The following is a 22684-nucleotide window of genomic DNA, read 5'->3' on the forward strand; positions in this document are numbered from 1 at the left end:
TGCACCTCCAAATAATCACTCTGTACCAGCCTGCACCCCCAAATCATCACTCTGTACCAGCCTGCACCCCCAAATCATCACTCTGTACCAGCCTGCACCTCCAAATCATCACTCTGTTCCAGCCAGCACCTCCAATTTCCTACTCTGTACTAGTCTGCACCTCCAGATCCCCACTCTGTACCAGCCTGCACCTCCAAATCCCCACTCTGTACCAGTCTGCATCTCCAAATCACTGCATTGTACCAGCCTGCACCTCCAAATCATCACTCTGTTCCAGCCTGCACCTCCAAATTATCACTCTGTACCAGCCTGCACCTCCATATTCCCACTCTGTACTAGCCTGCACCTCCACATTCCCACTCTGTACCAGCCTGCACCTCCATATTCAAACTCTGTACCAGCCTGCACCTCCATATTCCCGCTCTGTACCAGCCTGCATCACCAAATCACCACGCTGTATCAATCTGCACATCTAAATCACCACGCTGTATAAATCTGCACATCTAAATCACCACGCTGTATAAATCTGCACATCTAAATCACCACGCTGTATAAATCTGCACATCTAAATCACCACGCTGTATAAATCTGCACATCTAAATCACCACGCTGTATAAATCTGCACATCTAAATCACCACGCTGTATAAATCTGCACATCTAAATCACCACGCTGTATCAATCTGCACATCTAAATCACCACGCTGTATAAATCTGCACATCTAAATCACCACGCTGTATAAATCTGCACATCTAAATCTGTTGAGGATGCTCAGCAGGCCATTTACTCTTCACATTTACACAAATCCCCTGCCCAGATGGGTTTACTGCAGTTTTAGAAAAGCCTCCAGCCAGACCTTGTCCCCAGTTTGCACAATATATTCCACATTTATAGGAACTGTTCTGATTACCCTTCCTATAACTCTGCCTGTACCATACTTCTATTGAAATCGGGTAGAGACCCTCAGTCTGAGACTTCGTATCATCCTATCCCACTTTTCAATTTAGATTTTCAGCTCTTGGGCAAGATTATGATTAATAGGCGTCAATCTTTTCTCCCCACCCTTTTGACTGAGCATCAGTTTATCTTTGTGTCGTGGCGACATTCTGTCAAAGGGATAAGAATGGCGAATGCAGCTATAGCCTCCTTGACGCAATATGTTGGCTAGTCTAGACACCAATAAAGGGTTTGATACGGTCTCTTGGTCCTATCTACACAAAGTTCTCAGATTGAGAGGCTTTGGGAGGGACTTTACAGATTTTATAAGATTTATCTACACATCCCCAAAAATCTCTCTATTGATCACTTAGTGCTGGGGTAGACATTGAGTGTCCTCTTTCCCCCCCCCTAATTTTAACTTGGTATTGGACCCCATGCTCCAGGTTTTTTTAATCCTGGCCATTATTACAGGGCTGTCACAAACCGCACTATCTGCTGCAGCCGCCAGGTCACTTACCTGGTTCCCCGCTCCATGATCCGACTGTGACAAACTCCCTCCAGCTGCAGCTTCTTCTCACCTCCTGCAGTCTCCCTGGCTTTCATGTGCAGTATTCCCTCCAGTGCTGGCTGCTGGGTGCAGCCATAACAGTCTGAATCAGGTGACTGTTCATCCACCAACAGGAGACATGACGTCTGCAGCCAATCCCTACTCTGCCAGGGGTATATAAGTATTCTCTGAGCACTTGCAAGTGCAATGTTGTCCTCAGCCTAGCTGTGTGATTTCCTCTCAGTTCCTGCGATTATACCTGCGATTGATCTTCAGTGCAGATTATCATCTCGCTGCACCACTGGCTCCAGTATCCGGTTCCATTCGGGTGATCCCGCACCATTGGTTCCAGTCCTACATCCTGCACCATGGGTTCCAGTCCAATATCCTGCACCATCGGTTCCAGTCCGGTATCCTGCACCATCGGTTTCATCCCAGTGTCATCCAGTCCGCTTCCTTCCTGGAGCTTCAGTCGTCAGTGTCCAGTACAGGGAAACCCAAGCAGAGGACCGCGACCTGCATGTCGGGCGCAGCTAATCCCAAAATCCCTTGCGGGTGTTCCTGGTGCAAACCTCGGGTGTGTTAGATTCCGCATCTCTGTTCTGGGTCTCAGCCAATTCCTCAGTACTGTTCAGCCGTAACTATACAAGGCTATACAGTTTTCAGTTTCATGCTCCAGAACCATTTCCAGCCAGAGACTCCAATCCGGCTCCACAAACAAACACAAGCGTGACAAGGACATTACAATATGTTCTTGGGAAAAAGCATTTGCAGACAATCTTTTATTGTATGTCTCGTTTTTATTTGTATGTCTTATTGCCAAGGAATTTGATAAGGTCTCTGGGTACACAGTTCACAGTAAATTTTGATAAGTATATGGCCCTTTATCTGAAGTTGAGATATTTGATGCCAGCTTGGACCAGAGATATGTCTACTAAGTGGGCACATAAATCCATTCCGTAATTGGGTATATAAGTTTTAAAAAATCTTACTAAGCAGTGTTAGGAGACAGAGTGAAAAGTGATAAGGTGCCAGCCAATCAGCTCCCAACTGTCAGTTTTCAAACTTGTGAGATGACAGGTGGGGGCTGATTGGCTGGCACCTTATCACTTTTCACTCTGTCTCCTAACACTGTTCATTAAATAGACCCCTCAGTCTCCTTTATAAAGTCAATATTAGTAGAGCCATTGCTAATCTACATACGGAAAATGAAAGCTAGGGACGTCTCCCTCTCTCCTTTTTGGGCAGAATTAACTTAAAGTTGTACACTTTATACACTTCCGTCCCTCCATAACCTCCTAACCCGTAGACACATCAACAAAATTAATACTGTATTTTGCAGCTTTATCTGGATCAGGAAAAAATCCTAAAAATATGCTCTTTGGAACGCCACTTCCTATCTGGTATTAGTCTACTTGCGTTATTTCACTTAAATGACCATGCTATCCCACTGTCACTGTCTCTAATACCTTCCTTATGACAAGAAAATGATAGCATATACTACACCACAAATATAAACTTAACCAAGTATCTGTCGATTTAATTTGCCCTTTCCAAGTAACCTAGGCTATTTAGACGCCCACCAGCCTGTCTTAAGACATCCACTTTCCCTTAGTGATACACGTCATTCTCCAGGAAGTGTATGCAACAATCATAACATCGGATCCATAATCAGCACTTGTGGCTGACCATACCCTACCGCAAGCACTGCAAGTGCTTCAGTGAGTAATTCAGCCTTGTGATGTGTATTATGACGCTGAGTCTTAATTATGCACGCCTCTGAAATGGCGTTAAGACGCTCAGACATGCCTGCGTTCGCACCGCCACACCCCCGTTTCCATTGACCATCCCGTCACCGCCCACAAATGGCTCGTCCTGTCACTCACTCTAGCGAGGTAGCTATGCGCTGCGTGCGAACGCTTCCCGATCGCATGGACTAGTTTGCGCACTGCGTCTTACACGCATGTGCACATTGCAAACATCGGCAGGCTACGTGCGAATGCAGCCTAGCAAGCGGGTCTGAATCAGGCCCCCTATTACATAAGCCCCAGAGACTGTTTGAAATATGGAAGTGATTTATTCCTATCCTTTCAGCACCAGTCTGACAGTGTATCTGGAGGTCTTTTCATGCCACTACTTGGTATGAGACTCCAATTGCTCTTAGGGACTGACGCGCCACACTTTTTTGTTAGTGTGCATTATTTGTCCCGTCGCACCTAATGGATTTCTATGCTTTAGAAATGTGTGTACTCCCTCTGTGAAACTTTACTGTTATAACTCAGTGTTATGTTTCATTTTAGCTTTTTGAACCTCTGCTTTGTAACATTTGTACTTTCAAACTTTGATTCTTATATTTTGTAATTTTGACAATGTCATTTTTATTTGTTGTTGTAATAATTTTTATTATTGACATGCTTTAACCACTTAACTTGCATGGTCGCATGGTATGTGACTACAGCCAGCTGGGCAATTGCTGACACGGTCACATCCCATGCGACTGTGCTGTCCGGATTTGTCTGATCAGTTGCAGCAGGGAGGACTATTCATCAGTTCCCCCTGCCCCATTGTCCGCTGCGCTCTGCAGGTTGGGGAGGAGTAAGTGCCCCAGGGAGGTTTTCTTGTAGGGATGAATGGGGATCAAGGAAAGAACCAGGATCTTAGGCCCTCATTCAGAGCCACTCGCTATTTGCGGTCGTTCGTTTTCTAAAAAGGGGTGGCTATTCAAATGAACCATTCGCACTTTGCGGTCTGTCCACGCCTCTAAGTCTGAACGAGCGAGCAAAACATGCGAACGTAAATTTGAAAAATACGCCCCCTGGCCGCTCGCACCATACGTCATGTCCGCTATTTATTAGATTAATCGAGTACATCGTACAGCGTACGAACTGCTCGCTATTCTTGTGGTTGGTTTTTTCAACCACTATTTTGCGAGCAGTTTTGAGTTAAAATAAGCCAGTGACGTAGTCAATGACGCTGCTGGATTAATTATGCACTCCCTTAAAACGTTTTCAAGCACCTTCCCCTGTTACCACCCACATACGCCTCATTCTGTCACTCAAATTAGCAGGCATTCGCTATTTTGCGAGCACATGAATTTCGGCCGCACTGACTGGTTCGCGCATGCGTATAACGATCCGTACGCATGCGCAGTTGGGCAAACATCGCTCGGAGCGAACGAGCTGCCGCTTACGAGTGGCTCTGAATCAGGCCCTTAATCTTTCCATGTGGGGCTAAGCTTTTTATCTAAAGTTAGTGAGTTGGAGTTTTACATCTTTTATGGGCTTTTCACCAAAGGCACCTTTGTTTGTTCCATATGGTTCCAAGTCTGAGCATTTTATTTTTAGTGCATATTAGCTTTTAAAGGGTATTAGTGCATAATGCACATATTACTCTGTGTGTTTAGTTATCTGTAGATATCAAATCACTACTCCTCTCTTACGGTTATTCCTTCAGTATTCTAAACACACACATATATATATATATATATATATATATATTATTTTTTTTTTTTTTAAAGAAATATTGGTTTTATATATAATTTACTACTAAATGATGTTCTATATTCCAGCCAATTCTCTGCTTCTGAACTTTGACATTCTCCATTATGTTATTTAGGTTGATTTTTAGTTATTTATCTTATCCTTTTCATACATATTATATACACTTAGTAGCCACTTTGTCAGGTACACCTTTCTAGTAATGGTGAGGACCACTCTTTTCCACTAGAACACCCGGTATTTAACATGACTTACCTATCCAGCGAGTTCCAGCACTCTATTTCTCCTCCATGGCATCCTCTGTTAAGTTACCAACAGCCTAACACTGCTGGCAACAGGTTACTGACTAATGTGCATGTGGGACAGCCATTTAGGCATGCACATAGTGCTTTAACCTGGAGAAATTAGATGGCATAAGGATCTCTTCATAAACTGCTGTAAGCTAAACTTACAGGTGTCTGCTAAATCTTGATCTGAAGCTATAACTCCTTTTAGCATCAGAAACGAGTGCAAAAGTCGTTATGGTTCGTTCTTAAATGGAGCCTATGACATAAAATGCTGCTGGAAGTATCCATTAGATTAGAAGATGGGTAGACTGTGGACATAAAGGGATGCACATGGTCAGCAACAATACTTGGGTATGCTGTGACATTTTAATAATTTAAGAAAGCTAATATGTGCCAAGAAAATAATCCTCAAGCCATTACACCACCTCCACAAGCTCAACCACTGGAACAATGCAGGATCAATCCATGTTGTTTACAGCAAATTCTGACCCTACCATTTGCATGTTGCAGCAAAAACTGAAATTCATCAGATCAAGCAACATATTTTTCCAATCTCCAACTGTGTAGTTTTGGCGAGCCTGTGCCCACTTTAGCCTGTTTCCTGTTCTTATCCGACAGGAGTGGAACCTGTTGTTGTCTGAAGTAAACCACTTACTTGAAGTTACGACTTGATCTTCTGCATGCCACTAAAGTAAAGTCACGCTCCTATGTATTCTCTCATTAACCGACGATCACTAGATGTTTTCTGTTTTGCGCACCTTTCTCTGTAAACTCTTGAGAATGTCCTGTGTGAAAGCCCCAAGAGAACAGCAGTTTCTGAGATACTCAAACCAACCTGGTCTGGTACCAACAAGCATACCATGGTCAAAGTCAATTTCTTCCCCATTCCGGTGTTTGCTTTGAACAGCTGAACCTCTTGAAAACTTTTATGCTGCCACATGATTGAGTGATTGATTAGATATTTGCATTAATGTGCAGATGTACCTTAAAAAGTGGCCACTGCGTGCAATTTAATACATTTTTTATAAATATAGCAATATATATTCTTCCAGGTGCTGTTCTTCATTTTTTTCCTTCTTTACTGTTCTTTTGTGGGGCTGGTTGGCACTGCCCTTGTTCTGGCTGCATGGACTATGGTGTCTTGTTATTTATTATACAGTATATACATTATTTAAAATTATTATTTATTGCTTTTTTAAGTACTTTGGTATTCTAGTTTTAATTCAGAGCCCCAAAATCATGGTCTTCCTGTTTTAGTGGGAAGGCAGATTGAGGAAGTTAGGGTAAACATACTGCCTGACTTTTTAATTATTACCACTAGTGTTTTGTACCTGTCATATGCCAGGTCACTAGTTGTTGTGCCCGGCATTGTAGTTTCTTTTCCACTGTTTCTCATCTCTGTCCCTCTCACCCCGCCCCCATCTTCCTGTCTCTCATATCTGTCTCCCACATCTTCATATCACTCATTTCTGTCCACTTCCCCGTCTACCCTATCTCTCATCTGTGTCCCCTTCACCCTCACTCTGTCTTTTATCTGACCCCCTCTCCATTTCAACTCTACTCCACCACCTCTCTACCTCCACAACTCCATCTCCCTGGCTCTCATCTCTGTCCTCCTCAACTCCATTCCTGTTTCCATGTATCTTATCTCTGTCCCCCTCACACCCCTCTTCCCTGTCACTCATCTCAGGCCTCCTCACCCTAAATTACATGTTAATGTTGCACGCACCTACAATACCATGGTTGCAAAGAAGACAGCCCACCCGCCGTCCTGCCCACCAGCTCTGCCGCTTGCTCCAGACCCAGTTTCTATAGTTGCTGTTATAGGGATAGCCATCGGTGGGTTAACAATCGATGGTACTAGTGGTGGTTGACCTCGATGGCATTAAACCATCGGCTGGCAACTATCAATGATTTTATCCACCGATGGTCATCCCTGCTTTAATACTTGCTGGGCAGTGGGCAATCAGGGAGTGAGGGCTACACTTGTGTTCTGGCACATAAACAAAAAAAACATTGTGTTGCTCTGTGCCATTGATAATGGAGAACCATTGGATATCCGCCATTTTTGGCAAAACCATCGACCATCAGTGGTTACGCATCAATGATTGTTAACCATCGATGTCCATCCCTATGCTATTATACCCACCCATGTCCGCCCATTCCACCTACTGTGCCGGCCACTGGGCATTAAAACAATTTTTCCGGCCATGATGGCAGACATGGGGGCATGAGAGCAGACATGGGCAAGGGTGGTCGAGTTAATAATGTCTGTAAGTACCAGGTTGTTGTTGTCTGCTCCCTGTGTATGTTGCATGTGTCAGAGAGTGTGTGTGGCAGCTGTGTCAGCCAACCAGAGGACAGGTTTCCTCTGAATGACACCTCCCCCCACCCATTGGCTGTGTTTCTGCTATAAGGGGAGGAAGGGAGGGGGCAGGGCTGTAGACACATGCTTAAAAACATTATTATATATAGATAACCTTCCCACTGATTTCAAAGGGGTTTCTACATGCAGCGCACATGCTGGACATCTTAATTAATTGAATCAGCTATTGAAATGAATGGAAAAAGATCTGTGAACGCATCAAGCGCATATCAACCGCACATTAAATGCTTATGGACGCATACACAAATGCATAGTGACTTATGTTGAGCTCTAAAAAAAAATACAGGTATAAAATTAAAGTTTAACATTTGTCTTGATAGCGAAAACGGCATTTGCTATTTGCCTGGATTTACAAAATAACACATTTTCCTACTCGTGTATGAAAGAAATTGCAAAAAAAAAGGTAAAAATACACTCACAAAACCATATACCAGTGCAGAAAGCACCTATCAGCTTCAGAGGGGAATTTATAATTAGCCATTCAGAAGAAAGTAGCTAGTACTGGCAAAGGTCAGCACATCACCAGTAATGTGTATTTGCACCAGCTCACAGGCCACAACTGATACTACTACAGACAGGTGTACATGCTCTCTGGGCCTGATTCAGAACCGGACGCTCTGACCAGAGCGCTCGCTCTGAATCAGGGCCCTCCTACATGAAAATGGAGCGACCTCTTGGACGCTCGCATAGCTGTGGGTGACCACCCACAGCTATAGTGAGCGTCCATGATGATGGTCGCGATGGTCAAGACCATCGCGACCATCGGGCTTGCAACGGAGACCCTGCGGTAGGGTCTCGCTGCTGCAAGTCCTGGAGTGATTTTGGCTCTATCAGAGCCAAAATCACTCCCACTGACATCACTACTGATGTCAGTGGGGCCGGCTTCAGACGGTAGGCGTTCCCATGGGAACGCCTCCGTCTGGCAGCCACGCCCACCAAAGGGGGCGTGCTGTCAATCAACATCGACAGCACGCCCCCTTTGGTGCGAGACCCGGAGCGACGGCTACCCCGTCGCTAGCTGGGTTTCGCGCATGCGTACGACGGAGCTCCCTCTGTCGTGCGCATGCGCATTGGGGTAACATCGACCCACTTGCGAGCGTCCTGCGCTCGCGAGCGGGTCTGAATGACCCCCTCTGTGCAGGTCTGCATCTGCTCGCTTTTATATGAACACACCCTTATTGTAATTGGCCCACATTAAACCACTACTTTATTTTTTATAGTCACAAATTTTGGGGTTCAAATTACACAAAGCTTACATCCTACTCAACATCAAGTCAATAGTGGTTATATAGTTATCACATGTGGTCAGAACTTTCTCTTATTCTTATAAATACGCAGAAAAGAGTTCTAAAGGTTTAAGATGCTACAATTTCCCAATTGTTTACATGTGTACAAAACGGTTTGGCTAGCTATTGTTACATAGCCACCAGCGAGCCTGCATCTGTGGGCCCATTGGAGCGTTTACATTTTTTTGCTACTGCGCATGCACAACAGTGGATTAGCAACGGCGGACACAGGCCCTGATTCAGGCTGGATGCTCTGAAAGAGCGCTTGCTCTGAATCAGGGTGTCTTTTTTTTTTTTTTATGGAGCGGCCTCCTGGCCGCTCGCATTGCTGTGGGTTGCCACCAGGATGATGGTCGCGATGGTCAAGACCATCGCGACCATCGGGCTTGCGACGAGACCGTTGTGGTAGGGTCTCCTGGCCGCAAGCCCCAGAGAGCTTTTGGCTCAAACAGAGCCGAAAGCTCTCCCACTGATATCACTTGTGATGTCAGTGGGGCCGCCCCCAAACGGTAGGCGTTCTCATGGGAACGCCTCCGTCTGGGCAGCCACCCCCCCAGTCCGCCAACCAAAGGGGGCGTGCTGTCACTCAACATCTCACTCGACAGAGACGTCAGAGGTGGGCTTAGACATCAGAACTTAGACATCAGCTAAGTCATTAGCATATTTACGCAAGCCCGCTGCGTCCTAAATCGCATTTTCGAATGCAACTGCATCCAGGTCCTGAGTCTGCCAGTATACAGTAACAATCCAGTGATCCAACCAAACTTTAGTGGCATCTTGCTCTCCAATCCAAAGTCACCTACCCCATCTGCATTGTATTAGAGATGTCAAATTTTAAGGAAATGAAAGAGACATATTTTAGTTAAGTACTGCATAAACGGTTTGGTACAATATTAGGCTTAGAAATATGTGCACTTTTATGTGTATATCCATTAGAACTAGTTTATATATGTAAGTATATATATATATATATATTTATTTTCAGTCATCCGCGCAGACCCAGTGCTTGAAGTGGAACGGTATACCGCAGTTAGACATACCACCGCTTCCAGGCACCACTGCAGTGATCAGCAGGGTACAAGCATGTACTGGATACAGGGAGCTGGCAGCCTCTGTATCTTCCTGCACCGCTGGCAAATAATGATTATTTTTTGTCTATTGATGTGTGACATCATGTCACTGACAAGTGGAGCCGCGGCCCGAAGAGCAGTCAGAAGACACAGAAGAAGGTAAGAGTCTTGGGGCCAGAGGAATGTGGGAACTGGCGCGACCCTGGTGGCTGGCTGGAGCGACACATTAGGAGGCTTTTGCTGAAGAGGCAGAAGGGAGCTAGAGAGACACTAGGGAGTTGAGGTGACACTGGGGGGCTTTGTTGGAAAGCGAGAAGGGGGCTGGAGCTGGAGGAACCCTAGGGGATCTGCAGATGGAGAGATGCTGGAGCTGGAGACACTGGGGTGCTGCAGCTGAAGAGACACTGGGGGGATTAGAGAGACAGAAGGAGGCTGGAGCGGGAGAGACACTGGGGCTATAGAGATACTGTGGGGCTGCAACTGGATAGACAGAAGGGGGCTGGAAAGAGATGGTGGATGGCTGGAGCTACACTGGGGGGATTGGAGAGACAGAAGGGGGTTGGTGCTGGAGAGACACAATGGTGGATGAGGTTGAAGAGAACTGGGTGAACGTTGCTTGAGATTAAAGTACAACTAGCAGGATTACAAGGAAAAGGCTCTGTGCCAGTAATCTTCATTATGGCACCAATTCTAAAGAAATATTACTGATACAAATTGTACCACATTAGCAAATACAGTTTAATAATATTAAATTGTTTATTCACAGAAGTTCACATTTTGCCCAGCACCAAAACTACTGTATGTATTATATAGTTGAACCTTTACTATATGATGATGACAATGGTTGTATTCTATGCAAATAAGAACCTTCCGGACCATGTGATCTCCTACGTGAATAGTAAATACCGACTGAAGTCACCATCTGCCCAGGGAGGTTCCCCGATGCAGAGAAACCACATATAGGTAAGGAAGACTCTTAAGTGACTGAGTGGTACCTGCCAGGGATTAATCTCATATTATCAAAATCCCAAACACTACTGGGAGCCTGAGGCGACTGCTGACCCCCAGCCATTCTATTACAATTTCCATACCCCCACTTCTAAATTCCCACTTTGAGCACTGTTGAGAAGAGAAGACAACACTTACTCATAACTTACCTAGTGTGCACAGAAGAAGGAAGGTCATAGCGATGAGCAGATAACCAGAATCCTGCTTAGAATAAGATAGCAGTCTTCCTACAGTTGCCCCAGATATCTCACTTTCCGCATCCTGTTTCTGACTGCCCTCATGTGCCACATCCTGATTAGCAAACAGTGCAGAATAAAACCTTGCTTCTTCCCTGCAAGGAGGTAACGTTCCCAGTTGTCTCCATGTCAAGAGTGTGACAGCTGATGACACCCAGGTCCATACTAGAAGACTCCAGAACCAAGGATCTTTTACAGGCTTCTCCACCTCAGAATACAGCAACAACTTTATCATGGCGTAAGAACCAATAAGGTAGCACACCAAAGTCATAGGAGTTATGGATGCCTGCAGCCTCTGAGGACCATTCATTCTGTTTCGTGCAACACCTATCACAGCTCCTACAGATATGCAGGTCCTCAGCAAAGAGGTGCCCCAGACATCCACCATAGAGTGAAACATACTAAACTGCACCATGTCTTGAATGATACTTGCTTTTTTACAGCTGTAGATGTACAATAGTGTGGATATAGTGAGGTCAGAGACTGTGAATGTGAGTGTGCAAAGCATAATAACATTGCAAGAACTCATCTTTAAATGTGTTGGTTCTTCTTCACCAAACAAGGCACATCTTCTTCAAGTTCCCTGTAAGTGATATAACAAGACATCTCATGTAATAACAACTTACTCAATATTCAATCTTTATTCACAAACACTAACAACAGTAACACGTAGCAGTTACATGACAGAATCATTACTCACTGACATGTATTAAAAGATCTACAGGTGGAGATAACTATATCACTATTGATTCTATGAGGAGACCTGGAAACATGCCTGAGGACCGAGTTTGAGAACCTGTTTACTAGACTGATCAAAGTTAATTCCTGATTGGTTGTTCCTAAAGAGCAGTAATCCCAAAAGACTATCTATTGGGAAGGGGATTTAGTAGAGAGGTATTAAATATAACTATTTACTTTAATAATTCATGGGATGTAACATACAAATACCAACTAACACAGGGATCCTTTAAAAATATATTGTACTTTCCCCATCGGGACGCTGAATCCCTTAAGCCCTTCTATCATTTTAAATGGCAACATAAAAAACTTAAATACCTTGGGATCTTCCTGACTTCCCATTATAACCTGCTGTATCAGGAAAACCTCCCACAACTTTTCGCTAAACTACACGCAGACCTGACCTCTTGGAAGAAACTTATCATTTCGTGGCTGGGCAGAATAATCTCTGTTCAAGTGAATATACTTCCTAAATGGCTCTATCTATTCCAAACACTCCCTATAGCTGTTCCCTACTCTCTCCTCCATAAAATCCAGAAGAGCATTACCCGCTTTATCTGGAATGGTAAAACCCCCAGGTTATCTTCTGCTATTCTTAAAAAGCCTATATCCAAAGGTGGTAGGGGTCTTCCAGATTTTAAACTATAATACTTGGCTACCCACTTGTCTCAAATTGCTTCCTCCTATTCTCCCCTGGAATAACATCCTGGCTTGACATTGAAGCCAATCTTATTAATTTCCCAGATCGCCCCTCCTCCTCCAGTCTCCCACCTACTCTTCAATTCCTACTACATCTGTGGAATCTATACTCCGTTAAATTCTCAATCACTTCTCCTATGTCTCCCCTCACACCCATTTGGAACAATGCCTGTTTTCCACCAGGCCTACAAACGACCCGCATGACATGGTGGACACATCTGTCCCTCAAATTTCCTGTGGATTTTAGCACAGATGGGCATTGGCTTTCCCTCTCAGAACTGCAGTTGAAAGCTCCTACCCAACCCCTCCGCCCCTTTGAATATTGTCAAATACGGCACTTTCTACAATCTATGCCACAAGATTCACTCCTACGCACTCTCACCCCCTTTGAACGCCTCTGTAGTTTCCACCCCATGTCCAAAGGAATGATTTCCCAAATTTATAGTATCCTTATTGATGTTGTTTTTTCAACTCGTAACCCACACGAATCCTCTTGGGAGACGGACCTTGGCCCGCCACCGGAAGGGGAAGCTTGGGACGACATGAGACAGGCTATTGCCAGATCCTAGATTTCTACACAGTTTAAGGAAACATCATATAGATTATACTACCGCTGGTACTATACCCCAGTGCGACTCTCACAAATGTTTCCTTCTACCTCACCCCTCTGCTGGAGAAATTGTGGCCTCCAGGGTACTCTTACCCATATCTGGTGGACTTGCCCGGTCCTCAATAGTTTCTGAACCTCGGTCCATACCCTTATAAATCAGCTCTTTGAAACTCCGATTCCATGGGACCCATGGATTTTTCTACTATGCTATCCTCTTCCCGACCTTTCCAAGCGCTCCCAGAAACTGTTGTCTCATATTCTAGTAGCTGCCAAACAACTAATAGCCCGCCAATGGGAAAACCCTCTCCCGCCATCCCTTTCTGCCTTGAAATCACAAATTTGGCATATTGCGGCAATGGAGAATATTACTTACTATCTCCATGATAGGGGCCATCTATTTGCCCAAGTGTGGGCTCCTTGGCTCTCCTGTGAGGGCACCCACCACTCTTGATCCTTGTATTTCCTCCACTGAACCCATGTGTGGCGGGAGGGCCTTACTCTCCACCCCACCCTTTCGTGTTTGTTTATTTGCCTTATCACCTTTGATAGGTACTCCTCCTTGTTTTTGTTTCAATATTCTTTAAATATCTTTCAGATGTTTTAATGTCTATAATAGTCCTGTTTCCCTCCCTTACATTTCCACCCCCTTCTCCCCCCCATACCCTATTATCTATTAATTTTGTTTACACATATAGATCTATATTGTATTTTTTTTATATATTTGAAAATGTGCCTCATTGATGAGGCTAATTGCACTCATACCTGTTTATATGCTCAGTCTGTTTATTTTTTATGAGTGCTTTAAATAAGGAATTAAAAAATAAATAAATATATATATATATATATAATATATATATTGTACTAATAAGGTTATCACAAAACTTTTCACATTGGTTCAACTTGTATTTTACTGGTCCTTTCGCTCAGCTATGTGTCAGAAAAATAAGTATCTTCAACTGTACGGTTCCCAGTACAGTTGCTTTCTAAGTTTAATGCATGCTGATAATTAACCATGAGACTGTCTTTTCTTCCATGATCACATTACGTTCAGGGACATCCATTATTAATAGGTAGACTCATTTCTACCTACTTGCCTGGCAGAACTAAGATGCACTGGTACTAGTTTCACTGGTGCAGGAGAAGACTGGTATAAAAACTACTTAGTATAAAATAAAGTGGCATGTGTCTTATATGTAGGAATTGGTCTGGAAAAGTTGCCCCAATTTGAAATCGTTGACTCTATAGAAGTATCAAATCTGCATTTTTTTTCCGATAGATTTTGGGAAGGAGACAGGTGTAGGAGAGTATAGTAAAGAAGCAGATTAGGGTTTGGAGTGTGAGTTCTTCTGATATTGATTTCTGGGGGTGCTGTCATTATGCCCTTGTTTGTCTTGGTTCTTATACTTATTTTGCAAAACTTTTTTGTCCTTGTTTAACATCTAGGGCCATATTCAATTTGAGGCGAAAAGTCATCTGAGCTTTTCTGGGTGAAAAAGTATCGGGCGCGTGCCCGCGTATCCCCATATTCAGTTTCAAATAGGCAAAAACGGGACCCGGCGAAAAGGTAAATAGAGCAAAGTCCTGTCATTTTTGCCCCCTTCTTACATTTCCCCCTCCACGTGTATCCTCTTTTCGGTCCCTGCTCTCTCCTCTGCCCATGGACGATTGTGCAATGCCTAAAAAAGGAGCAGAGTTTCCACTAAGAGGTAACTGGTCAGATGACTCAACTTCCGAAGATAAATATGAAGAATCAATTATAAAAGGGTTTCTGCGTATGTTATACCTCTGAGGGTATCTAAACTGTTGCGGCCTATCACCTGTCAACCATTTATACACTAAATGGTGTTTGTAATCCTGTTGTACTACCTCAAATTTATTCATTTTAGAGGCAACTAGATCTGCTAACAGGCAGTGAGTTTGCCCATCCACACACAGGGAAAATTTTTTTTATAAACATTGGTTAACATGCATGTCATGTTTTGTCATCTATTTCTTGACATGCCTCTGTGGCATGTATTATGTTGGCAAAACATCAAGACCATTTCGAGAAAGGTTGGCGAATCACTGTTCTTCAATAAGACAGGCGATTAAACAGGGATATTCGGATAAGCCTGTGGCGCCATTTTTTGGAAAAAGGACATCAAGTCTCAACGTTAAAGTGCATGTTAATTGACCAGGTAGAGGCACCAGAAAGGGGTGGTGACAGAGAGAGAAAACTGCTACAGAAGGAGTCGAGATGGATCGTTAGGTTAAATATCATCTCGCCTCAAGGTGCCTACACATATCGTTCAATGATATATCATTCATTTTTATGCAGTGAATGACCAACGATGTGCGTTCCTGTATGAATGATAATGATATCTATGATCGTTCGTACATGCAGGCCAATCTGGACGATATCGTCAACTTTGCCTGTTCAGAGATGTGGCAGGATGATTTCACTGAAAGTTATCTTTCAAGTCGTTGGTGGTACAGATCGTTCCTTGTGTACCCAGCATAAGGATCGGAACTAGAGTAATAATTTTAAATGTTTTTTTTGTGATTTCTTGTTTAATGTCAGGTGATTGGATAAAATTGTGGTTAAGATGGTTGACAACTTACCCTTGCCTTAATATTACCTAATTTATATTTAGCATTCTGAATACAATGGGAATGGATACAGTTTGTGGTTAACGTAGTGGATTTGCAGTATTAACGGTTGGTTTATTGGAAACAGTGTCTCAGTAGTTGGATGATATGTAATTACATTGTAGATCAAAAGGGCTTCATTAGTAGTGAGACTGTTACCTAGCCAGTGTATCAGAGACAGCCCGTTCAGAGTAACAGTACATTGGAAGAGGTTGCGCAAGTGCGATGCGCTGGAACATATGCTAATGCGACTTAGAGAAGGTGAAGGGGAGAAGCCTGAGGCTTTGGATTACGTGAATTCCACACATGCGCAGTTAGCTGGAACGTACGCTATCCAACCACACAGGTGGGAGTAATGAGAAGGAGATGAAGGGAATAAAGGCACTGGTACGTTGATTTTATTGTTATACACATTTCCACAGTGACAACAGTGTTGGATTATGATGGTGGTCTTGAAAAAGGGCTTTGAATAGGCCCAAAAACGTTGACATGACATTGGACATTATGATGGAACTCTGTGAGAGCCGAAATCTCTCTGGGGCTTGCGGCAACAAGACCCTACCACAAGGGTCTCGTTGCAAGCCCGATGGTCGCGATGATCTTGAGGCTGCTCTGAAAAACAAGAAGGCCGGCCCTGGGGCCTGATTCAGAGCCACTCGTAAGTGGCAGCTCGTTCGCTCCGAGCGATGTTTGCCCAACTGCGCACGCGTACGGATCGTCATACGCATGCGCGAACCAGTCAGTGCGGCCGAAATTCATGTGCTCGCAAAATAGCGAATGCCTGCTAATTTGAGTGACAGGATGAGGCGTATGTGGGTGGTAACAGGGGAAGGTGCTTGAAAACGGGGAGTGGAGAGCCGATCGCAGGCGTGCTTAAAGGTCAAAACGGGCGTTTTATGGGTGTGCATATTTAAAACAGCGTCATTGACCACGTCACTGGGTTATTTTATAGCCAGAACTGCTCGCAAAATTGTGGTAACAAAAACCAACCACAAGAATAGCGAGCAGCTCATACCCTGTTCGATGTACTCGATTAATCTAATAAATAGCGGACATGACGTAGGATGCGAGCGGCCAGGGGCGTAGTTTCCCAAAAAACGACCGCAAGTTTTGTTCGCTCGTTCAGACCTAGAGGCGTGAAAAGACCGCAAACAGCGAACGGTTCATTTGAATAGCCACCCCTATTTTCTGGACGAGCGAGCGCAAATAGCGACCGGCTCTGAATCAGGCCGGATAAGTTGCAATTGGAGGTGGTTTGAATAAGAAAAAAATATTATGCAGTACAATAAGTGTGCCCTGTTTACATTTGGAGATATTGTGGTCCTGGTAAATAAATCAGGGCAATCGCAGGATTAAACACCACACCGAGCCCAGGGTCACCCAGCCGTCCTTTCTGTTGTACCTACCATTCCCTGTCCACTTCCCGGAGCCTGGTGAAGAGTGAGAGCCTTGCGAGATGATGATGTCATCATCATCTCACTAGACCAATAGTTCTGCAGTGGCTGCGAGTAAGTGAAACACAGTCTGGTGACCAAGACATCCCCAACCACACTCCCACCCTAACAGTAGTCTGCCGCCCACGGAAGTCTAATTAATGTAATTTTTTTCAGAAAAAGTTTTTTTAAAAAGCAAACGGCTACTGGTGTGCTGTGGCTCTTGGCTCCCTGGCATGGCTAGGCCCTGGTAATCAGTACCCGCTCCACCCCTCTAGGCTCCCCTGATTAAGAGAGTGGTAGTGATGCCGAATGACATACACTTCCCCCCTCAAGTGTTGTGCTCTGATCCCAATGTGGGTACAATCTATAGCTCCAAGTACATTAGGGAATCCAGAGAGCCTATAGAAGGCTATCTTGAGGTCCTGCCACTATGATTCACAACTGGGTAATGATATATATGTACACCATATCTTCTTCAAAGCACAGAGCACTCAAAATAAATGCCTGGAAAAAGTAGTCTAAGTAACCCCCAACACTCTAGAGCTCACAGACTGAAACAAGTCTGTTGCAAAAAAGTGCAGGACACACATAATTTATGCAAACCAGACACTGCATAGTTACTGCCAGACAGAGGTTCTAAATCATCTTGCACCTGCTCATAAGAATTAGGTTAGCGATACTCACCTTAGGCACGATCGGGATCTTCATCCTTGCCGGGCTGCCGCTGTCTGGATTTGTACCGCCGGCCATGCGGCCAGCGTTAATACCTACTTCACCCTACATCCGGAGAGTTGCATGCTTAACATGTAAAACATCTGGACGGCGTGTTTGTCCATTGCAAGAATGGTTGACGCGAGTTTAGTGCGAGCTTGCACCTACTCATAGTCTATTACATTGGTCATATACAAACTCGCACATTTCTCGCTACAAACAGCTAATTTTTTAGAAACTTGAACCGTATTACATTTACCTTTATAACTCCAATTATTCAACATACATAGGGCTCTCCCCCTCAGGTCTGTTTCTGCTATGCCATTATCACTCAAGCAGCTGTTTCCACATATTGATGATCCTGCCACTGAAGGAACAGCCTAGTGCAGGTTTCCTTACATTTATGACAACGAATGCAAAAGATATTGGGCCTGATTCAGAGCCGCTCGTAAGCGGCCGCTCGTTCGCTCCGAGCGATGTTCGCACAACTGCGCATGTGTATGGGTTGTAATACGCATGCGCGAACCAGTCATTGCGGTCGGAAATTGTGTGCTCGCAAAATAGCGAATGCCTGCTAATTTGAGTGACAGGATGAGGCGTTTGTGGGTGGTAACAGGGGAAGGTGCTTGAAAACGGGGAGTGGAGATCCGAACGCAGGCATGCCAAACGGTCAAAACGGGCGTTTTAAGGGTGTGCATAATTAACAAAGCAGTGTCATCGACCACGTCACTTGGTTGTCTTTTAGCCTGAACTGCTCGCATGATTGCGGTAGGAAAATGCTACCACAAGCACTGCGAGCAGTTCAGACGCCTTTCGATGTACTCGATTAATCTAATAAATAGCGGAGATGACGTAGGATGCGAGCGGCCAAGGGGGCGTTTTTTAAAAAATAGCGAGCGCATATTTTGTTCGCTCGTTCAGACATAGAGGCGTCAACAGACCGCAAAGGGCGAGCGCTCAATTTAAATAGCCGATCCCTTTTTCTGAACGAGCTAGCGCAAATAGCGTCCGGCTCTGAATTAGGCCCATTGTTCTCATAGCAGTGGGTCAGAAATAATTCTGCCACTTTTGTAGTGTAGTTTAGAAAATGAAAGCAATCGGGATGTAGTTAATAGACCGGCGAATGTAATGCCGCTGAACTAAATCCAGACTGGACCTGCCTGAAAAGGGACTTAAGATAGGCGTCGAAATGCCAACATCTATCTTAATGCCGACGCCGGAAGACCGAACCCCGCCATCCCGATCGTCCGCTGACGGGTAAGTATAACACTTAGCCCGGGGATGGTGGGGCTAGGTTTAGGGACCCCCGGGGGGACTTGGGGTTAGACACCCCCAGTGGCGTAACTAGGGTATTTGGAGCCCAAGGCAAATTTGAAAAGGGAGCCCCCCCTCCCCCTGATGTGCGCGCGCCGAATGCGCGCGCAGCAAAAAAAATGGGCGTGGTCACTTAAAAATGGGGCGTGTCAACATGACACACCCCTTTATTTTCACACTGAGCATTCCTATCCATATGCACCTTAACCCCAGTAGTACCCCTTATACAGTACCCCCAGTATGCAGTTGTGGTCCCTCTTATGCAGGCCCATAGTAGTGCCCCTTATACAGTATCCCCAGTAGTGGTCCCCCTTATACAGCCCCCAATTAGTTCCCCTTACTCAGTACCCCCAGTAGTGGCCCCCCAAAATGCAGTGCCCCATGTAGTGTTCCCCCTTATGCAGTGCCCCCAGTAGCAGTCCCCACAATGCAGTGCGCCCAGTAGCGGTGCGCCCTTATGCAGTGCCCTTTATATGGTGCCCCCAGTAGTAGTCCCCCCCCTATGCAGTGCCCTTTATATAGTGCCCCCAGCAGTAGTCCCCCCATGAAGTTTTCCCAGTAGTGGTCCCCTTATGCAGGCACCCAGTAGTGATCCCCCCTATCCAGTGCCCTCTATAGTGGCCCTTCCTAATATTTCCCCCAGTAGTGGTCCCCCGAGTGCAGTACCTCTAGTAGTAGGCCCCTTTTATAATGCCCCCAGTGGTAGTTCCCCCCCAAGTAGTAGTCCCCAGTAGAGGTTTCCCCTCCCGATTAAGTGCCCCCAGTAGTAGCCCCCCCAGTAGAGGTCCTCCCAATAATGGTGCCCCCAGTAGTAGCCACCCCTCCCCCGTTGTGCCCCCACCCCCAGTAGAGGTCCCCCCAGTAGTAGCCACCCCCCTCCCCCGTTGTGCCCCCAGTAGGGCAGATAGGTTAAAAAAATATATATATAAAAATATACTTACCTGAATCCACGCTGCTGCTGCTCCGGTCCGCGACGCCGCTCCAGCCACCGCCGCCTGCCAGTCCTCCCGGGCTAGCGCGCTCAGCATTATGGGACAGACGTCAGCACTCATTGCAGTCGGCGCTACACTAGCTAACTAGGGCAGGCGGGCCGGTACCGTGGCCGGCGGCGCCCCCCCGCGCCACCGGTCCAACGGCGCCCAGGGCACGCACCCCGCTCACCCTGTCCTAGTTACGCCACTGGACACCCCTAGGGGAAGGTTAGGGTTAGGGTAGGGGAAGTAGGAGGGTTAGGCACTAGGGGGAGGGTTAGGTTTACAATACGGGGAGGGGGGGTTAGGTTTAGGCACCCCTGCGGGGAGGTTAGGGTTAGGCACCCCTAAAGGAGGGTTAGGGGGGGAGAGGGGAGGGTTAGGGTACTTACCAACGCCCGTCGGCATCTCAATCTGTCAACTCTCACTGTCGGGATTTGAACCGGTGGCTGTTGAGCTGCCGGTATTTAAATCCCATTACAAGCAATCTTCTAATTGGTTTCTACAGGTAAAACCACTTTTTATTATGCAGTTTACATCAATGCCCCCACCTATATGTCTTGAGAAAAGTTGGCATTATGAGAAGGGTGGAGTTCTCAACTTTCTATCACAAGAGATTGTACGTATAGCTCTCTGAATTCAATATAATGGTTTCTTAGAGACCTAAGATGTCAGAGGGGTAAGTTACTATAGTGGATGAAGGAGGTGAACCGCGCTCACTGGTACGGTTATAGGGTACGGGGAGAGAGGGGTGAGGGTGGGGGAAAGGGGGGGTGTGGGGAGGGATGGGGAAGGGGATGTGCGTGTGTCTAGCTGGGGGGGGAGGGGGGGTTGGGGGAGGGTAAGTGCTGCGCCTGTGGTAGGAGTACCTGATCCTACCTGGATAGCGGACAAGTAATAGGGGGGTGAGGCGCGCTCTTCTGTGGGAAGTAGGAGTGTGTGCTGCGTGTGGGTGTGTACGGGATGTCTAAAGAGAGACTGAGTCGGTAATGTTGGGTCAAAAGCTTTATTTGGGTAGGCACAGTGCTGCTTGAGAAACAATTGACCCTGGGGTGTAAGGGGGTGTGGATAGAAGCGTGCACGGGGGGGAAGGTGGGTGGACCCTTTTAGGGGGCTCCTTGCCGTGCAGTTCTTGACCAGCACGGAATCCCTGCTGGACCTTTGGTCAACAGTCTTAACGCCCGGCAATGTGGTAGTGGAGGGTGTGGTGGCGGCGTCCCGCACAATGTGCAACTTACCTACCGGTAGGTGCCTTGGATGGCGTTGCGATATGGGGATGATGATCGGCAGTCTCTGGTTGTTGTGCAGCGTTGTGGCTGTAGACTGTTGTTTCTGTCCTGTGTCTCTTGGAGCGGTTATGCCACGTGCTGATGGTGATGGTGGTGGCGTTCTTGATGGCAGACTGGAGATGTCTGCGTCAGCTCGGTGTCTGTACCAGGTAGGGTGGGCGGACTTTGACGGGCTGGCGGCACCTGGGATCGGTATACACGCTTGTGCCGAAGTGAAGGTTCCGCGTGTGCTGGCGGGACGACCAAATGTGGGAGCTTTGTATGCGTGCTGCTGGAAGCCGGGTGTGCCTGTGCCCGGGTGGAGGGCGGGTAGCGGGGCGGGGTAGCGGCTCCGAGGTGCGGGAGGTGCGCTGCCGGCCGGACCATGTGCCGCGTGTGCAGGCGGGGCAGACTGGTGTAGAGTCTGGCGGCTGCTCGCGGGTAAGTTACTATGCCTAACCACCTAAATTAACTGCGGGCAGGAAATACTGTATGTGAACAGTGTATTAGATAATGATATGGAGGGTGAAAACCATTTACAAAATAAATGCAAAAATATTACTAAAGACTCAACATGTTCTAATAATTCAGCCTCACTAATTTAAATAAAAACTCAAATTCCATGTAAGAAATTATTATTTTGAGAACATATATATAACTCTAATTTGTATCCAAGTAGCTATATGTCACGCTGGGAGGCGGTTTTCTGGAAGCTGAGGCCTGAGGCTGCGGGAGGAAACGGAGGCGAGGGGCCTGAATGTACGACCTCCGCATCCACGGGTCTTGGTCGTTGGCGAGACCTAGTCAAAGGTGCAGAATCTAACCCACGAGATGGTGTTCGCCAGTGACCCCACCAATCGGGATATGGGCTTGAGCTGCACCTCGTAAGCAGGTCGCGGTCCTTTGACTAGGTGACCAAAGCCTGCGGGAAAAAGGAGAGATGAACACTCGTGGCCCACAGGGTCTGTGCCAGTAAGGGGCACGTAGGGACACTGTACTTGAGGTACAAGGAAGTGTGCACTGCGGACACACTCTACCGGGTTGCCGGTTAGAA

The 22684-nt window shown here is 46.1% G+C and overlaps 1 protein-coding gene across 1 annotated transcript in view; it reads right to left on the minus strand.

The window, feature by feature from the left end:
* ABCB9 (ATP binding cassette subfamily B member 9) overlaps positions 1–11825 on the minus strand; it is a 55308-nt gene extending 43483 nt beyond the window's left edge. The window contains exon 1 of the mRNA XM_088449048.1: positions 11169–11825. Coding sequence (XP_088305174.1) covers positions 11169–11784 — 616 coding nt within the window. The 5' untranslated portion in view covers positions 11785–11825. The remainder of the gene's footprint in view (positions 1–11168) is intronic.
* Between the last annotated feature and the right edge of the window lie 10859 nt (positions 11826–22684).

The sequence above is a fragment of the Taudactylus pleione genome, unplaced genomic scaffold (assembly GCF_031769625.1).
Source record: "Taudactylus pleione unplaced genomic scaffold, aTauple2 ptg000479l, whole genome shotgun sequence".
Lineage (NCBI taxonomy): Eukaryota > Metazoa > Chordata > Amphibia > Anura > Myobatrachidae > Taudactylus > Taudactylus pleione.